The sequence below is a fragment of the Phaseolus vulgaris genome, chromosome 10 (assembly GCF_000499845.2).
Source record: "Phaseolus vulgaris cultivar G19833 chromosome 10, P. vulgaris v2.0, whole genome shotgun sequence".
Classification (NCBI taxonomy): Eukaryota; Viridiplantae; Streptophyta; class Magnoliopsida; order Fabales; family Fabaceae; genus Phaseolus; species Phaseolus vulgaris.
The window spans coordinates 33,422,677-33,440,552 of NC_023750.2; the positions used below are offsets into that span (position 1 = coordinate 33,422,677).

Here is a 17,876-nt window from a genome sequence, read left to right on the forward strand (position 1 = left end):
CATTCAGTTCATCTAGTGGAAGATGTTATATACATAGTTATAAGATTAACTTGGTGGTAAGGAGAAAATGAAGGAAAAGAAAAGATAGGTGGGAGGTTTGAATCTTCTGCTAACAAAAAACAACATATTAACAGTTAACATTTGCTGATAAAAGAAAAAAAAAAGTGGAAAATGTTATATAACAGTAGAAGGCTTTGGCTGCTAGATCTTGTTGCAAAATGTTCAGATAAAACCTTTGTGTTTCACTCTAACTATTTCCATTATGAAATAAGCTGCATCTATTTTGGTATTTGTATTTATGTTCAAGCTTGACATTTTTTGGGAGCTTCACCCCTTCACAATATTTGTCCTTGATTATGAGAAGCATAAGAACAATGTATTGGCAGTGAAGAAGGATGAATTAATTCCCCTATTAACATGGCTATTATGAAAATTATAGAAGTGAAACAATTGTGACAGAGAATGTTGCTCTTGGTAAGTTCCCTTGGTGGTGAGTGTGTTCAAGTTTTCACATGAAGCACTTTATTCTTGATTATGCAAACTTTTAAGTTGTTACTTGATAACACATTTAAAATATATTTGAATAAATTTCTTTATAAAGCATTTCTAGAAATAGAAAACAAAAAAAAAAAGTGAATTAAATTTCTCTTGTAAATTTAATTTATGCATTTTTTTCTCTGTATTTATGCATTTTAACTTCTGTAAAAGTTTATATGCATAAATTGATTTTAATTTATAGACAAAGTTCATTATTTTATAAATACTTATGAAGAAATTAATCTAAATTAAATATAGGTTTATTTGATAGTTTTATATAAAACATTGACAAAATTAGAATGGTTGAAGGTTATTTTGGAAAGTTGAGTGACTTACATTTTTTTTAAGAGGGCAATTGGAACAATTTCGCTCCACTCCTTAAGGAGTCATTCAGAGCCTTTTAATTTTTCTAATTTTTCTACATAGATTAATACTTGTTTTTTTATTAAGAATGAAATAAAAGGTGCAAGAAATAGGAGAAAACGAAATAGAAATGCTAGAATAAAGGAAAAATAGAACAAAAAAAAGTGAAAAAAAAAATTTACTGGGTTGGAACTTGGATGAGTAGAGATGAAAGTGAAAAGAAAGAAAGCAACTGCAGTTTTTTATACAAATAAAGAAATTATTTATCCAAAAAATATGAAATTTGTGCCCAATCAAAAAAATATCTTCTTATAGAACTTATTTTATTTTAAAAACTTAATACATTAATGTAAAAAAATATTACAACTCCATTCAGTTTCATGAAGAAAATGATTTTGATAGATCTCACTAATAGAAATTTCTTTCCTTTATCTTTTATCAACCCATCCAAACAATATCACTTTTTTTTCTCATTTCTCTAATTTCATCATCCTTAATTCAGCATTTAAGTAAAATATTTATTCCCTGGACTTTACTATTATTCAAAACTTGTATTTCTGAACAATTATTTTTTTAATTGAAATTATTAAGTGATAAGATTTATTATGTATATTATATTATTTGATCATTATTCTCATTGACAAGAATGCAAATTCTAAAGATATGTTTATGAAGTACTGTTAATCATTAGTCATATTACCTAGAGCTTAGAACTGGATATATGAATCAGGATCTGCAAAATGGCTGTTTCTTCCTGCACCTCCATATATTCTTCTCCCACCTCCATACATTTTCATATTTCCAAAAATACCCCTCCGTAATATTTCAGATTACATTATTCGGAAGTCTTTTTTTAAATTCATAATTAATTTCCAGATTACATAATCCGGAAGTCTTTTTTCAGATGCATGATTGGTTTCCAAATTATGTAATCTGGAAGTCTTTTTTAGCTTTAAATGCATGTATGGATTACATAATCTGGAAGTTATTTTATGGGGTGGTACAAAAAGGTTAAAAATGTATTTTTCATGTTGTGTATGGGGTGCCAGAAGAACCTATGGGGGTGCAGGAAGAAACAGTCCTGCAAAATTTGGCCCAAATAAATTACGGGTCTCTAAAGATGAAGCTCAATTAGGAGCGTTGCATTCTGCACCCCCATATTTTAAACCTGCACCGCAAATAATTTTAAATGATAACTTTGTCCTTCTGAAAATAAGTAATGATGTGTGGGTGGTGGTTGGTAGTGGTTGATGTGCTTGAGGTTGCTAGTGATTATTGTGCTTGGTGGCTACTGTTGAGTTGCGAGATGGTTGTTGTAGCCATTTTAGTCTTTCGTTTTTGTTTTAAGTTGAATTTTGTAATGTATAATTCAGTGGACTTCTGGAATTGTAGAATCTGAAATGTGAAATGTTAAAGGTTCAATTTGTGTATTTCGAAACATAAAATATAAAATATGTATTTTGAAACATATTCTATGTTTTGAAATAAATATATTTTGAACTATATTTTGGACATACTTAGTATCATTATTTTGTTATTTTTTTTTCAAAGAAACATATCTTACAATACATAATGTATTAATGCATTTAGATTGTACATTCTGGACGGTATTTATGATTTTATAAGGTATTTTTAAGTCTGGAAATATTAAACATTATGAAAGGTATTTCAAATTTTGAAAATACATACGAAATTGTACAATCTAAAATGTATTAATACATTTCAGACTGTAAATTCTGAAATATATTTTTTGAATCTGGAAATACATATCAGAATGTACAATCTGGAATGTATTTTTTCAGGGACATGTTTGTCATGTCATCCTCTCATGAGGATGCATAATGTAATGCCCCTTAATTAGATAGAAATCATTTTTTGCCATAATCACTTTATAAATTGAGGGTGTTTCTTTTTGCATCCTACAACTTCTATCTACACCTACATAAGGGTGAGTAAAATATCAAATTGCTCTACTTCTGGATTACACAATCTAAAAATATTTCTTTATGAAATTTGAATTTTGAATTGTGCAATCTAAAAGTCACTTCCAAATCTAAAAGTCTATTTTGAATCCAAAAGTCTATTTCAGATGGCATAATTAGAAATCAACATTAACTTCAAAAATTGTGTTTTAAATTGTGTAATCCGAAATCTAATTTTGACTCCATAATGTATAATTTGAAATTTGAAATTTTGTTTAGAATTGTAGAATCTGAAACACATATTTTTGAAGTCAAAATTTGTTTCCATAATATATAATCTGGAAGTCAAAATTAGTTTCCATAATGTATAATTTGGAAGTCAAAATTGTGTTCAAATAACACAATTCGAAAAACTTTTTTTTAATTCAACCCAAAAGTCAATTTTGCCTTCAAAAATGTATGTTCTAGAAGTCAAAATCACATCCAAATTGCACAATTTTAAACATCTTCAAATTACACAATCCAAAATAACATCAATGTAAAAATCCATGTGTTGACAAAAAAAAAATAAAACTCAAACAACTACTAACCTTCATATTTAATGAGTTTCACTTCAACTCAAATAGTGTGTCAATATCTAACTTTTGACACTTCACTTCCACCTCTTCCTCCTTCATTCACTCTCCAAAAATCAACAATGGTATGCCTAGTCCATTACCATATAGTAGAAGAAGGATAACAAGAGTGTTTTGAATTTTATGAAAGTGAATATGAAAATTATGTAAGTGAAAAATAAAACAAAATTTAATACATTTGATCGATATTACATTTATATATTTTTGTCCTATTAACATAAAAAAAATTACAAATTGTATACCCATTGTACAATTCATTTGATTAGTTTCTATTTTTTCCACATGCACACAACAAACATCTTTGTTGGATATTATTATATATAATCAGATATTATGAGATATTATAGATATTGTTAGATATTTCATATTTATGTAATGGGCTTAGTCCATATGTTTCTTTTCCTATATAAACATAACACTATGTGTTCAATATACACAAGGAATTTACCATATTCTTTCTAGTAGTTTCTTCCTGCACCCTTACATTTTCTTCCTGCACCCCCATAATGTTATGCAAAGACTATATTGTCCTTATTATTTTTTAAAAATCCTAAAATGCCCTTAATTCCTAAAAACCCTAAAACTCTCACTTTCCTTTTCTTCTTCCAGTGCAGCCGCAACTCCCAGTCTCCAAACCTCCATTCCGTGCGACGCCATTCTAGAACTCCACTTCTCTTAATGCTTTAGGGTGATCTTGACAACTTGAAGGTAAGTAAAATTTATAATTTTTGGATCTGTACTTCTATTTTTTCTTCGGATTTTCGTTTCCACACTTCACCTATAATACCTAAGATAATGCAATCCAGTAGTTTTACGGAATAAATAATCCGTATATGTTTTTTCACATTCCGGATTATGGAATCCGTAGAAATCCCTGATTAATTCTTTTGGTAAAATTTCGGATTGGTAGTTTCGGTAATATTTCGGATTGCTATTTCTGGTAATATTTTGGATTGATGAATTCGTAGCACATTACTCAATCCAATTTCCAGTAACCACAAAAACTTCATAACCACCAATGATTCTAAAAAAACTTAATTCTTATCTCTAAAACCCAAGCAACACTTCGGCAACGCAGCCTACTCCTCCACCTTGCTATGCACAACTACAAAGACCCTGCACCAACACTTGAGATGAATGAAGAAGATGAATAGTGGCAAATAAACTACAGTGCCCTTTTTCAAATAATAAGTCAAGGTCAGTTTTGGAATTTTTATAATTGTGGGGTGCAGGAAGAAAAACATAGGGGTGCAGGAAGAAGAAGCCATCCTTTCTTTTCCTTTAATATGGTATTAGAGCATAGGGTTAAGATTCAATTTTTATTGTTGAACCCACTGTTTACTAGAATTTTCCAGCCACTGCCCCACCGCCCTCGCCGGATCCTCGCCGAAGCCACGTCAGACCCTTGCTGTAAGCACTACAGAATCTCGTTGAACCATCATCGGAGTTGTCGCCGGAATCTCGCCAGAGACGCTGTCGAAATCGCTGCTGGAGCCTTCATCTTTGTTGCTGCCGCCAATTGATCAGTGACTGGATTTGTCCTTATCCTCTATGGCTTCTTCCGCTGCCGCTGCCACTGTGGCTTCTTCCACTATCATTATGTCAGATCCGTCTATTTATACTAATTATGTCAATGTTCATCTCTCCATTGAAAAATTGGATGGAACCAATTATGACACTTGGGTATCAGATATTAAATTATGGCTTAAGACTCAAGGTTATGTTGATCATCTTACCCATCCTAATGTTGCTGAAAATGAGGTTTCCCGTTGGTTGAAAATTGATTCTCAATTATGCATTGTTATCAAATCTACCATTCACTCATCTTTAAAACAAATTTTCGTATCTATGAGATGTGTTCAGAAGTTTGGGAACAAGAAAAATTATTATACACCAATGATACTCAACGTCTTTATGTTGTGTGTCAAAATCTTCTCACAGTTGTTGCTCCCAAACGTCTTGATGGTACAATGACAAAATATATGGGTAAACTTCATACTCTTCTTCATGATTTTAATGAGTTACTACCTCTTGCCCCCACTCCTTCTCAAGAACTAGAACAAAGATCCAACTTTTCATGTTATTGGGTTTACATGACCTTCCTGATGATTATTCTCATGTTCGTGATCAAATTTTGGGATCTCCTATTGTGCCCAATTTTACTTCCACTTGTTCTACCCTTCTGCGTGTGTCAGGTAAACACACCGCTGATATAACGTCTCATGTTGATGACTCTTCTGCTTTAGTCTCTCAGCATAATGATCGTACTCACTCTCATAAGTCGGACAAAGGGCGTCACAAGTGTGACCATTGTGGCAAACTTGGCCACAAAATTGACAGATGCTATGCCTTACATGGTCGTCCTCCTAAATCTGTTGTGGTTGCTCAAACTGCCCATGTGCAACCTTCTACTGTGGATCATACTTCAATTGATACCCCAGGTCAGCTTGCTATTTTCAATGAATTTCTTAAATGGTATGAGGATCGTCAAAACCCTAGTTCCACAGCTTCTATTGCACATTCAGGTACATCTTTTGTTGGTCTCACTCACTCCACTTCCCTTGGCCCTTAGTTTCTAGATTCAGGTGTCACATATCACATTACTGAATCTTTTTTCTCTTCCCTATCTACTACGGGTTATTTACCTTCAGTTACCATGACCAATGGATATAGGGTACCATCACATGGTGTTAGTACTGTTACTCATTTTGATATTTCCTTTGTAGTCAATGTGGTGAATTAATTTCTTAATTCTCCATGTGAAGATCATTGGAATGCTGTCATTCATATAGTGAAGTACATTAAAGGCTCTTTTGGAAAAGGTTTGTTATATGGTCATAATAACCATACTAAAGTCGTTTGTTATTCAGATGTTGATTGGGCAGAATCTCCATCTGATAGAAGATCAACTTCTAGTTATTGTGTCTCCATTGGTGATAACTTGATCTCTTGGAAGAGCAAGAAACAAAGTATTGTGGCGAGATCTAGTGCAAAAGCATAATATAGAGTTATGCTCTCGGTTACTTGTGAGTTTATTTGGCTTAAACCATTACTTAAAAAATTGCAATTTGGAGAGGTCACTCAAATGACACTTATATATGATAATCAGGTTGCTCTTCATATTAGCTCAAATCCAGTTTTTCATGAAAGGACCAAACATATTGAGATTGTTTGTCATTTCATTTGAGAAAAGATTATATCGGGAGATATCAAAACTGAGTTTGTTAATTAATTCAAATAATCAATTAGCAGATATTTTTACTAAACTCTTATGAGGGCCTAGGATTGATTACATTTGTAACAAGCTGGGTACATATGATTTATATGCACCAACTTGAAGGATAGTGTTAGATATTATTAGATATTATGAGATATTATAGATATGGTTAGATATTTCATATTTATGTAATGGGCTAAGCCTATATTTTTTTTTCCTATATAAACATAACCATATGTGTTCAATATACAAAAGAGATTTTCTTTTTTTAATAATCTTGATATCATAACATGCTATGATAATCTCTTTTAAACTATACCTCACTAACTTTTTTAACTTTCTTAACCTTTTCAATTTATTCAAAGGCCCTGACTCTGAATGAATGGAGACAAATGTATAAATTTAGGAGATGCATAACATTAAAATTTAAAATCATTGTAACTTAAAATGAGAGGTGGAAGTCTCCATCTTTGGCTCCAATTCCGTGTGTATGAGATACATGTATCCATAATTTGGCCCAGATATAAAGAAGTTTGGAACACCTAAAAAATTCATAAAAGCTAAATAAAATTATTCAAATCTTATTTGTGATTAACTATTTTAAAAGCTGAATAAATTTTCCCCATATATACATTAAGAGAGACAATATATATAGATCTTTTACTAATGATTTTGTAGCCCATAAAAATAAGATATATAGATGAGAATTAACAAGATGTATTACATTAAACTTTGATTATAAATTCTAATTAATTAAGGATTGAATTTCTAGAGGTGTTCTTGTGTGTATATTTCGATGGTTATGAAAAAAACCCATACATTAGGTGATTTAGCACTGTTGTGCATCTAATAAGTTATTGCCATCAAATTGAAGTTGAAGACAAAGTGGAGCCTTATTTTACACAAAATAGTTTCAAGTAAACGAGAGAGGGAGAGAGCATGGTGGAAGTGAAGTTTTTCTTCACAAATTTTCCTCACGAGTAAGCGGAGAGGGACATGTGGAAGATTTTTCAGAGGTGGGGAAGGTTTATTCACGTCTTTATCTCAAGAAGGCTAGACGCTGGAAACCGATGGTTCGGGTTTGTGAGATTTCAAGGGGTGATGGATGCACATGTCTTAGAGAGGAGGTTAGATGCTATTTGGATAGGTTTGTGGTAAATCTACCTAAGTTTAGTAGGAAGGAAACACATAAACCAGAGTTGGGTGGTGAAAGGAAGAATGAACAGGCTAGGATGACTTGGAGGCAGAAGAATCCACCACGAACTTTTGCTCACGTGGTCAGGGACGGCGACGAGTCTGCTTCTAAGAAGACCATGGATAATAGTGTGGTTTGTTTTCAAGTTGCAGTGGAGTCTACCAAGTGGCTGGAGGAATGTTTCGTAGGGAGACTCATTGAGTTAAAAAACGTTATGTCCATTAAGGAAAGTTTCTTTTTGAGTTGAATTAATTCTGTGAAGCTGAGGTCCTTAGGGGAGAAGTTTGTGCTGCTATCTTGTGATGAAGTGGGATTGTTAGAGGAGATAGTTGCTGGAAACAAAGATTTATTAGACGGAATTTTCAAGTCTATCGTTCCTTGGGATGATAGCTTTGCAGTTGGCAAAAAATTCGTTTGGATCCATTGCAGAGGTATTCCGTTGGCACTTTGGAGTAACCAGTGTTTCGAATCTGTTGGGTCTCTCGTTGGTGCGTTAGTAGAGGTTGACAACGCCACGGTAACTAGGGAGGTAGTCGAGTTTGCTCGGTTGCGCGTCAGAATCCTGGTAGGAAGTGACACAAGGATGGTAAAGCAAGTACAGATCAATGGTACGTTTTGCAATGTTTCCTTTGAAGAAGAGAGTGAGGTTTCGTTAGCTATGCAACGACTTCTTGATCACCAATGGGGAAGGGTTTGCGAGGAGGAGTCCCAAGCAAGTATGGATGAATGCGGAGAAGGTGGTTCAGTCAACTCATTGGAATCGGAGCTAGGTGAAGGGTTTGTTTCAAAGGAAGGAGAAGAGGAAACGGTTCAGTTACCTGCAGAGGTGAAGGGAAGCATGCTAGGTGGTGATGGTGGCGCATGGAAAAATATTTACTGCGGGAATTTTTTAGATACGTTAGGTGGAGTAGATTGCAATTCTAATTGCAATTCTAACTGTGGGGTAAATTTGTCTAGCATGGGTAATTTTTCCAGCTTTGGAAACCCAACAGTTTTTTCTAAAAAGCTAGAGGAGAGTAATAAAGTGAGTGGGACCCAGTCAGGTGGTTGTGCAGAAAAGCATCTTGGTCTTAATGGCACATTAATTGCTCAGAAGAAGGAATGGTCAGATGACCTAATCTGTGTTGGGCCCATCTTGGCCCAAGAAAGACTTGCGAGTAGAGTTGGGAGTGCGCCTTCAGCAGCGGCGGCAGCAGATGCCCTGTGCGTCGACGCGGGGGAGGTTGCGGGTGCGAAATCGACGAGAACAGCAGCAGCTTGCGGTGACTCCGGTGGCTGGTCCGCTCGCCTGAGCGAAGGGTTCTCGTCGTCCGTTAGGGGAGCGGCGTTCTCCAATGACGGGGTCTTGTACGTCGACCTGTGCGCGGCGGTGGGAGGCAATCCTCTGCTCACGTCGCCCTCGAAGCTTAGAGCCACCGTCGGAGATGGAGGTGGCGACATGGGGCGGAGTGGAGGCGATGGAGGAAGTGAAGGTGTAGGAAGTGCGTATGGGAGGGAAGAAGAAGCAGGCAAGGTGGTGGCAGACAGTAAGAGGCCCGTAAGCGGAGGTGAGAACGCGGTTTTGGTTCCTGGTTCGTCAAACAGTGGTGCAAACTGTCAGATGGATGGAAGTCTAGTAAGCGGAGAATTCAACCGTGCCCCTATAGTCAGATTTGGAGGAACAGGTGCACAATTTCGTGCGCCATTTGGTCGCAGTCGAAGCGCCGATAGTATTGCTAAATATGATTCCAAGCTTAATTGGTTGAAAAATAAAAAATTTGAAGCTTTTAGAATGTGGAGCATAGGAAAGGAACTTGGGTTCTCCTTTAATGGTGATGAGGAAATTGTTATCAGCAAGTTAATGTCATTGGAAAATCGTGATGGCGGCGAACAGAAGGTTGGTAGGAAGGAGAGAAGTGTTTCAGATGATGAAGATTGTTAGTATGAACATAAGGGGGTTAGGAGGGAGTATTAAACGAAAATATATCAAAGATTTGATCAGCAAGGAACAGGCGGACATGATTTGTTTACGAGAGACTAAATGCCCCGAGATTAGTAAGGAGTTGGGTTACATGTTGTGGGGTTCTAATGATATTGAGTGGATTGAGGTTGGTGCTAGTAATAACGCAGGAGGGATCATAACTATGTGGAGAAATAGCCAGTTTCATTTGGTCAACTCTGTTAGAGGAAACAATTTTATTGTTGTTGAAGGAGAATGGAAGGGCGGTGGAGGGGCTCAAGTTGTCATAGTTAATGTCTATAGTCCAAGCCATTTAAGGGAAAAGAAGGTTCTTTGGGAGGAGATTAGTGAGTTCAGACGACTTCAAAATAACAGAGTGTGGTGTGTTATTGGAGACTTTAATTCTGTTAGAAGACAGGATGAAAGAAGGAGTTTGTTTTCAGCGTCTGACTATTCTAGAGAGATCAGAGGGTTTAATGACTTTATTGAAAAGTGGGAGTTTGTGGATGTACCTATGGTAGGTAGAAAGTTTACTTGGTACAAGCCGAATGGGTCTGTCAAAAGTAGAATTGACAGGGTCTTGGTGTCTAGGGAATGGTTGGACGTGTGGCCGGAGTGTAAACAATTCATTTTAAGTAGAACTGTTTCAGATCATTGTGCCTTAGTGTTCAAGGACTCGAAAGTGGATTGGGGTCCGAAACCGTTTAGGAGTTTGGACGTGTGGCAGGAGGATAGCAGGTTTAAAGATTTTGTGAGGAGCAAGTGACATAGTTACAAGTTGTAGGGGGAAGCATGTTTATCTTTAAAGAAAAACTGAAAAAGTTGAAAGCTGATTTAAGAATTTGGAATAAGGAGGTGTTTGGCTATGTGAAACTTGAAGGGGAAAAAATGCTTAAGAAAGTACAAGAGTTGGATGCAGGAGATGATGCAAGTGATCTAGATGAGCAAGGAAGGGAGGATAGACGGGTGACGCTGGCAGAATATAGTTAGTTCCTATTTAAGCAAGAAGCTATATTGAAGCAGAAAGCTCGACATCAGTGGTTGCAACATGGGGATCTTAATACAGGCTTTTTTCATTCAGTTATTAAATGGAGGAGGGCGAGAAATGGCTTAAATGGAGTGTTCGGGACGGCCTTTGGTGTGACAATAAAGAGGTTGTGAAGGATAAGATTAGGAATTTTTTCAAATCACGGTTTGATAGAGTTGAAGGGGTTTCTGTCAGATTGGATAATGCTGCTTTCAGTTTAGTTTCTGGGGAGGAAAATAGAATGTTGGTCGAAGCCTTTTCTGAAGAAGAAGTTAAGCTTGCAGTTTGGAGCTGTGAAAGCTCGAAAAGCCCCGGTCCTGATGGCTTTAACTTTGGCTTTCTAAAGTTCTGTTGGGAGATTTTAAAAGAGGATGTTATGAAGGCAGTGAATTAGTTTGCAGATAGAGGAAGTTGGCCTAGGGGGTCAAATGCATCTTTCATTTGTTTGGTTCCCAAGATAGATAATCCGCAACAGTTAAACGATTTCAGACCTATTTCTTTGGTAGGTTGTCTATACAAAATTGTTTCAAAGGTGTTGTCTCTTCGATTGAAGAAGGTGATGAGTAAGCTAATTGATCCCAGGCAATCTGCTTTCCTGAAAGGAAGGGGTTTATTGGATAGTGTCCTTGTGGCAAATGAGGTTTTAGAGGAGGTGAAGCGAAGGAAACAGAGGTGTGTTTACTTTAAAGTCGATTACGAAAAGGCCTATGATTCTGTAAGCTGGGAGTTTCTTTATTACATGCTTAGAAGGTTAGGCTTCTGTGAAAGATGGATTAAATCCTTCTCGGAATCTTCCTCTGTGTCAATGCTTGTAAATGGGAGTCCTACCTCAGAATTCTGCCCGAAGAGGGGTTTACGTCAAGGCGACCCTCTTGCGCCTTTCCTGTTTCTTATTGTGGGGGAAGGGTTGGCAGGTGTTGTAAGGAAAGTTGTAGAGAAGAATTTAGTGGAAAGTCTGGAGGTTGGGGTGGACCCTCTTGCGCCTTTCCTGTTTCTCTCGTTGGCAGGAAGAGTGTGTCTTATTAAGTCGGTGCTTTATGCCATTCCGTTGTTTTATTTATCCATGTACAAACTGCCTGTTGATGTGTTAAAGGAGTTTGAAAAGGTACGAAGAAGGTTTTTATGGGGATGGGGAGATGAAGGAAGGAAAGTAGCGTGGGTCTCATTGAGAAAGGTGTGCGAACCTAGAGAAGCTGGTGGTCTTGGAATTTTGAATTTAAGGCTTTTCAATGCGGCACTGCTGGGAAAGTGGATTTGGCGTCTGGAGACTGAGAAGGATGGTGTGTGGGAAGAAATTCTTGAATCTAAATACGGAGGCTGGAGAAATTTGCAAGAACAAAGGAGTAATGCTAAGGATTCCAGTTGGTGGAGAGACTTGAAGGGGGTTTGGGGGATGGAGGATTGGGGTAAATCCTTTGAGAATTGTTGCGAGTGGAGAGTGGGAGACGGGAAGGATATTTTGTTTTGGAAAGATGTTTGGGTGGGCAATGAAGATCTGAAAAGTAAATTCCCAAGATTGTTCTTTTTGAGTGGTAATAAAGAAGGTAGTTTACAGTCTTGCGGGGAGTGGGTTAATGATAGATGGGAGTGGAAGTTAATTTGGAGGAGAGGTCTGTTTGATCGGGAAATATACCCCAACTGTTACAAGAAGTGCATGGAAAGACCCCTATCATGAATTCTGTAGATAGTCGAGTTTGGAAGGCTGGTAAGGATAGTGGTTTCTCGGTAAAATCTGCCTATGCTCTTTTGCCCTGTTGAAGGAAAAAGTGTGTTTGTCTTCCTCTGGAAGACTACTGCTTTGCCCTCAGCACAGATTATCGCTTGGAGGGTGTTGATTAATTCGATTGCCACAAAAGCTAACTTGGAGAGGCGTGGGGTTTTGGTGGATACCAATTTATGTAGTTTTTGCATGATGGTTGTGGAGTCGACAAAACATATGTTTTACGATTGCAGGATTGCCTGGTTAGTCTGGAATCAGTGCTATACATGGTCAGAGATTGCGTCGGTTGACTATGTTGTCCCAAAAGCCTACTTCTTGCATTCTAATTTGTTAAATGCTCCTGTCCAGGTTAATGTAGTTTGGAATTGTGTTTGGATTGCTGAAGTTAGTGAATTATGGAAGCACAGGAATAAACATATATTCCAAGGAGGGGTGTTCGATCCTTCGGAAGTGTTCACTTTGGCACAATTAAAAGCTTGGTCTTGGGTAACTTCTAAAACTGTTTCTGCTAGTTTTACTTACTCTGAGTGGTGCATTGATCCTAGAGCTTGTATGTTTTCAATAAAGTGAGTTTTTATAAGAGTTACTCCTTCGGTTGGGTTGTTTGTTGTTCTAAGCTTCTGTTGTTCTTTTTGCCCCTTGTTGTGGTTGCAAAGAGATTGTATTGGGTTTGATTTTGAGTCTGTTTGGGTTTGTACGGGTTAGATTTGTTTTTATACGGGTTAGTTTTGATTTTGTACGGGTTGGTTTTGATCTTGTACGGGTTGGTTTTGATTTTGTACGAGCTGTACGGGTTTTTTAGTGGTAGATTTGTTTGTCTCTCTCTATTTGTTGGTTTGGGAGACTAGAAAAATTGTCTCATTGTTTTAGGTATGTATAAAGGTTGAACCACAGTTTCTGTTATTCAATTATTTTTGCTGATAAAAAAATATATGAATTACTTTAGATTTTAATTAGTTTTTTTTTAAATTTATTTATTTTATCTTCTTTCTGTTTACATTTTTTTTAATTTTAATTCTTAAATTTATAATTGCTTAAATATATTTTTAGTCTCTTAATTTGTCATATTTTTTTTACTCTTTAAAAATATCTTAAAAAATACAAATATATTTTTAATCATCTAAAAATGTGTAAAAATTAATCTGAAAAAATGGGTTGGTCCATTAGGATTGTTACGCATGATGCAATTTATGTTTATTAAATATTAGATATCAAGATGGAGGATGAACTAAAATTGAATAAATAATAGAAAGATTAAATTTAAAAATACATAAAAAGTGAAATTATGTGCGTGACACTAAATTTTGTTTTTAAAAACTGATATAATTATGAAAATTAGTTTTTTCTTCATGCAATTTATATTAATTATTTAGTACGATTAATTCATACTTGTAACTGGAAATCTATGAACTCTTTCATGCATTTTGGTATGAATTTCTAATTACAAGTGTGATTTTTCGGTTTTTTGACCAAGATGGAGTTATTTTTTTTTGTTTTTATTAAAATAGTTAAAAAAAATTACAAATTTAGGTAAGTCGTGTCAATTCTGCACGACTTCATTTGCAGAAGTTGTCCCAATTAGGCACGACTTCTGCCATGTCATACTAATGTCGTGCCAACTTGACACGACTTCTACCCTGTCATACTGAAGTTGTGCCAACTTGACACGACTTCTGCCCTGTCACTTCATTCTCCACACCATCAGATTCCTTCCACGTATAACTTTTTACCTTCTCCTTCAGGTACTTTTTCTACTCCACCAAATATATTTGGAACTTCGGCATTCTCCCCTCTTTCTGCATATAATCCAACATCATCCATGCACTATCGACCCACAATGCCCTCACCAGCATCTCATAATGAAGTCAATAACAACGATGATGAACATGTCGTTGATGATCCTCTTCCACAAATACCTCGACAACAAATACGAAGACCACATTGTGTCACGTCTTCCCATAAATAATTTACTTCTAGTTCAACTTTATAGTTTTATTTTATATATTGTAATGAATCTTACTAATTTTTTTAGTTCTAATTAATCTCTTCTCATCATTACGTGTTTGGTAAAATCATTACTTCTCAAGCTATTTATTTTGCAAATTCACAACAATAATTCTCTATTTATTTTCCAAATACAATAAATTTTCATTTATGTATTTATTTCCAAATTCAATAACAATTTTCTTCATTTTTTAATTAATCAAATAATAAAGTTATTGTATTACATTACCGTCAAACATTATCCATACACGATTATCCAATTTTTTGTTCCTTAAAACTAACACTCTTAGAAAATTATGTATCAAATTAATTTTTAACATTACATAACTTACTGTAAGGATCTAGAAAATAACCTTAGAGTAGAAGTGATATATTTTAAATGATACCTGAATATTTTATTATTAAAATGAAAATGACATATAAATAGAAAATTCAGTTATCCAGGTTTCATTTTAAAATAACCACCATCTCTCTAAAAGTTTCCCTTTTCCTTTCTCTCCCTTCTCTCTAAGATTCTGACCTCCTCGTTCATCTGTTTGACGATCAGAGTACGCCATTAGACTCCTGGCAGCCAAGACTACAAGACTGCCCGATCAAAATCTCTGATAGAGTAAGTTTATTTTCGTACCCTTTTCCTTTCCTGATGGAGGAGGGCCCAAGCTCACCACACGATGATAGCCAAGCCTCCAAGACTAGACGGTCTAGCCTATAATGAGGAGCGTCTAGACTCAAAAAGGAGCGTCTAGCACATGAAGAGGAGCGTCTAGGCCATGATGAGGAGCGGCTACATAAGGAGCGTCTAGGCCATGATGAGGATTCCTTCTAGACCGTCTAGCTTCACATACACATGGGTCAAAGCTACGGTTTTGGGAAGAGAAGACCTTTGTAATTGTCACATAAAGGCCCATTAGGGGTGCTTAGTAATTAGAGTAGTGTAGAAAGCATATTTGTGTGAAACATTCTAGAAAGACTATGGAGGGGGTGAGCATAAAAACTAGACACACCCCTCCCCATGTGCACCCATGTGCCATGTGCACCCATGTGCTTCACATTTACATTTCATTTGGCTAGCATTAGGGTTGCATTATGGTCCTCCTTAGCCTATAAAAGGAGGATCCTACACCTTGTATTTTCAAGTTTAATTGAGTAAGGTTATGCTGCCATTTTTGTGCACAAGCTTTACTTCTCCTAGAAATCTAGGCTCTAAACTTCAATCCTTTCACCTTCTCCCTTGAGCTGGCCGAACCACTCAAACACCATACTCATCATGCACCTACAAGGCCAACACAACTCCTAGGAGGGTCTTGATCATCTCACCCATTGCTTCCGCACCTTATTTTCTACTTTGATTCAAGAAGAACACATGAAAATGCCATCATTTGGTATCAGAGCTTTGGTTCTTCAAGATGAGTAGCTCCTTGTCTTTTAAATTTTAGTTCTTCTTTATTTCATATTGTCATTTACTTTCCTTACTTGTCTTGCTGTTTTTTACTTTTTAATTTGTTCTTGGTGTGCTTGTGGAAGATCCAACCGAAGCACTCTTGTTCATTTGATCTTGAACAAGTTCTTGTGCAATTTGTGATAGGATTCCATACACCTTTGTGTTGCTATTTTCTTTTAGGCTTTGAGTCTTTATTGCTTTCATTATTTTGGTTCATATTATGCTTTGAGTCTTTAATTTTCTGAATCTATACATGTTTTGTCAAGTCATGTTCATCCATATTGTCAACAATTCATAGTAGTCCTTTTATTTGGCTTATTTGTTTCTTGATTTTGGGTCTCTTTATTTGCTTGAATCTGCTGTTCTTTGCTCCTTTGGTGCCTTTTAATTTTTAGTTTGAGTTCATATTGTGTTTAGATCATACACAATTCTATTTCACAAATTTCCATTGTGTCTAAACTTTGGTATCTTGCTGTTTTTGTTTCCAGTTTTCAGATTCCCCTGTTTACACCTTCTCTGTTTTGGCTGTTTTAACCCAGAAAATTTTTTCCACCCATAGGAAAATTCTGATTTTCTGGAAAATGCAAGTTTAAAGTGTTATAGAAAAGACAAAAAAATAATTAGGTCAAAAGAAGCAACAGAAAAAAAATGATAAATCTTTTAAGATCAGAGTGCAAATCTGAAGCGCTCCAGCTGGCATAACCGAACACCAATTTTGCAAAATTTATTAAAAACAAATGGTGCATCCGTTTTGAGTGAATCCAAAGCCAGATTTTAGATAAGATCCTGAATATCTTGCATAACAAATTTCAGAGCCAAATTCTAAAAATACAGCTCAGCATAAATCGGGGAACAAACACGTTTTCTGGCCCACAACATTTTCCAGTGGTGCTGTTTTTTTTATTTGGTCATCTAATCTAGTGCTTTTCTTTAGGAATTCTTTTGTGTGCCAACCTTTAATTGAGTACCTTTAATTGTTTGCTTTAATTTCTTGAATCTCTTTCTAAGTTGTCATATTATAAATCCTTTTGGTGGTACTGTTTTCTTTCAATTAAATTTGTTTCTTGCTTTTGTTCCTTGACCTCTCTTTTTGGGTGCTGGAATTTAATTTCTCCCTTGGTGCTTATGTGCATGGAATTTGACTTGGTTTAAGGTTTAGCCCTTGTGAATAGGTGCTGGAAATTGGAGAATTAAAGCCAACATTCTAAGGAGGAGACAAAGCCAAAGCCGAAACAAGCTTTCTTGAAACAAACACTACAAACACTTAGGAGATCAACAATCAAGACAACAAAGAAGTGCACTAACCAAAAGGAGGAACAACAAAGGGAGTTCTCTTATTTCCTTTGCAACTTGGTTTATTGTTAATTACCTCTTAATTACGCTTTAGACGGTGAGTGTGTCTTCAAGGGCTCAAAGTGTCCAAGAAGCCTCACCTAGGGCCGAATAGTATAGCATTCTTGTTTAGTAATTGTTACTTGTTTGTAATTGTTTTTCTATTGCTTTAGTAGTGACGTTTGCATGGTTAGTTTTGATTAAATTTGAACCGTCTAGCTTTGTTGATTAGTTAGCATGCATTGTTTTCTTGCATTAAAATCTGATTTCTCAACTTAATTGTGTTTCAAGTGGTTTACTAAGAGAAAGCTTTGTGTGAAGACATTGAGGGATAGTTTTTGGCTAAGGCAAAGGCTTGGTATTTAAGTAGTCCACTGTGACTCACCTCCCTTACCTGGAAGACTACCTTCTTTGACTTCCCTAAATTTTTCTCAAGGTAAAATACTTCTACACACAAAGCTTTAGTCATGTCTTCTCACTCCTCTAAATCTCTTAAAAGTGAGGTGAAATCCTTGAAATCTCTTTTGAAACAACTTACTAAGGA

At 35.8% G+C, this 17,876-nt stretch overlaps 1 protein-coding gene across 1 annotated transcript; it reads left to right on the forward strand.

Moving 5' to 3' along the window:
- Nucleotides 1–9,866: 9,866 nt before the first annotated feature.
- On the forward strand, nucleotides 9,867–10,574 carry LOC137817948 (uncharacterized). The gene has a single exon (XM_068621173.1). It carries the CDS (start codon nucleotides 9,867–9,869, stop codon nucleotides 10,572–10,574), a length of 708 nt encoding a protein of 235 aa, XP_068477274.1.
- The last annotated feature ends 7,302 nt before the right edge of the window (nucleotides 10,575–17,876 follow it).

Bases quoted from the DNA above. Each gene is read 5' to 3' on its own strand.
- LOC137817948 (XM_068621173.1), top strand. From the start codon at position 9,867: ATGATTTGTTTACGAGAGACTAAATGCCCCGAGATTAGTAAGGAGTTG.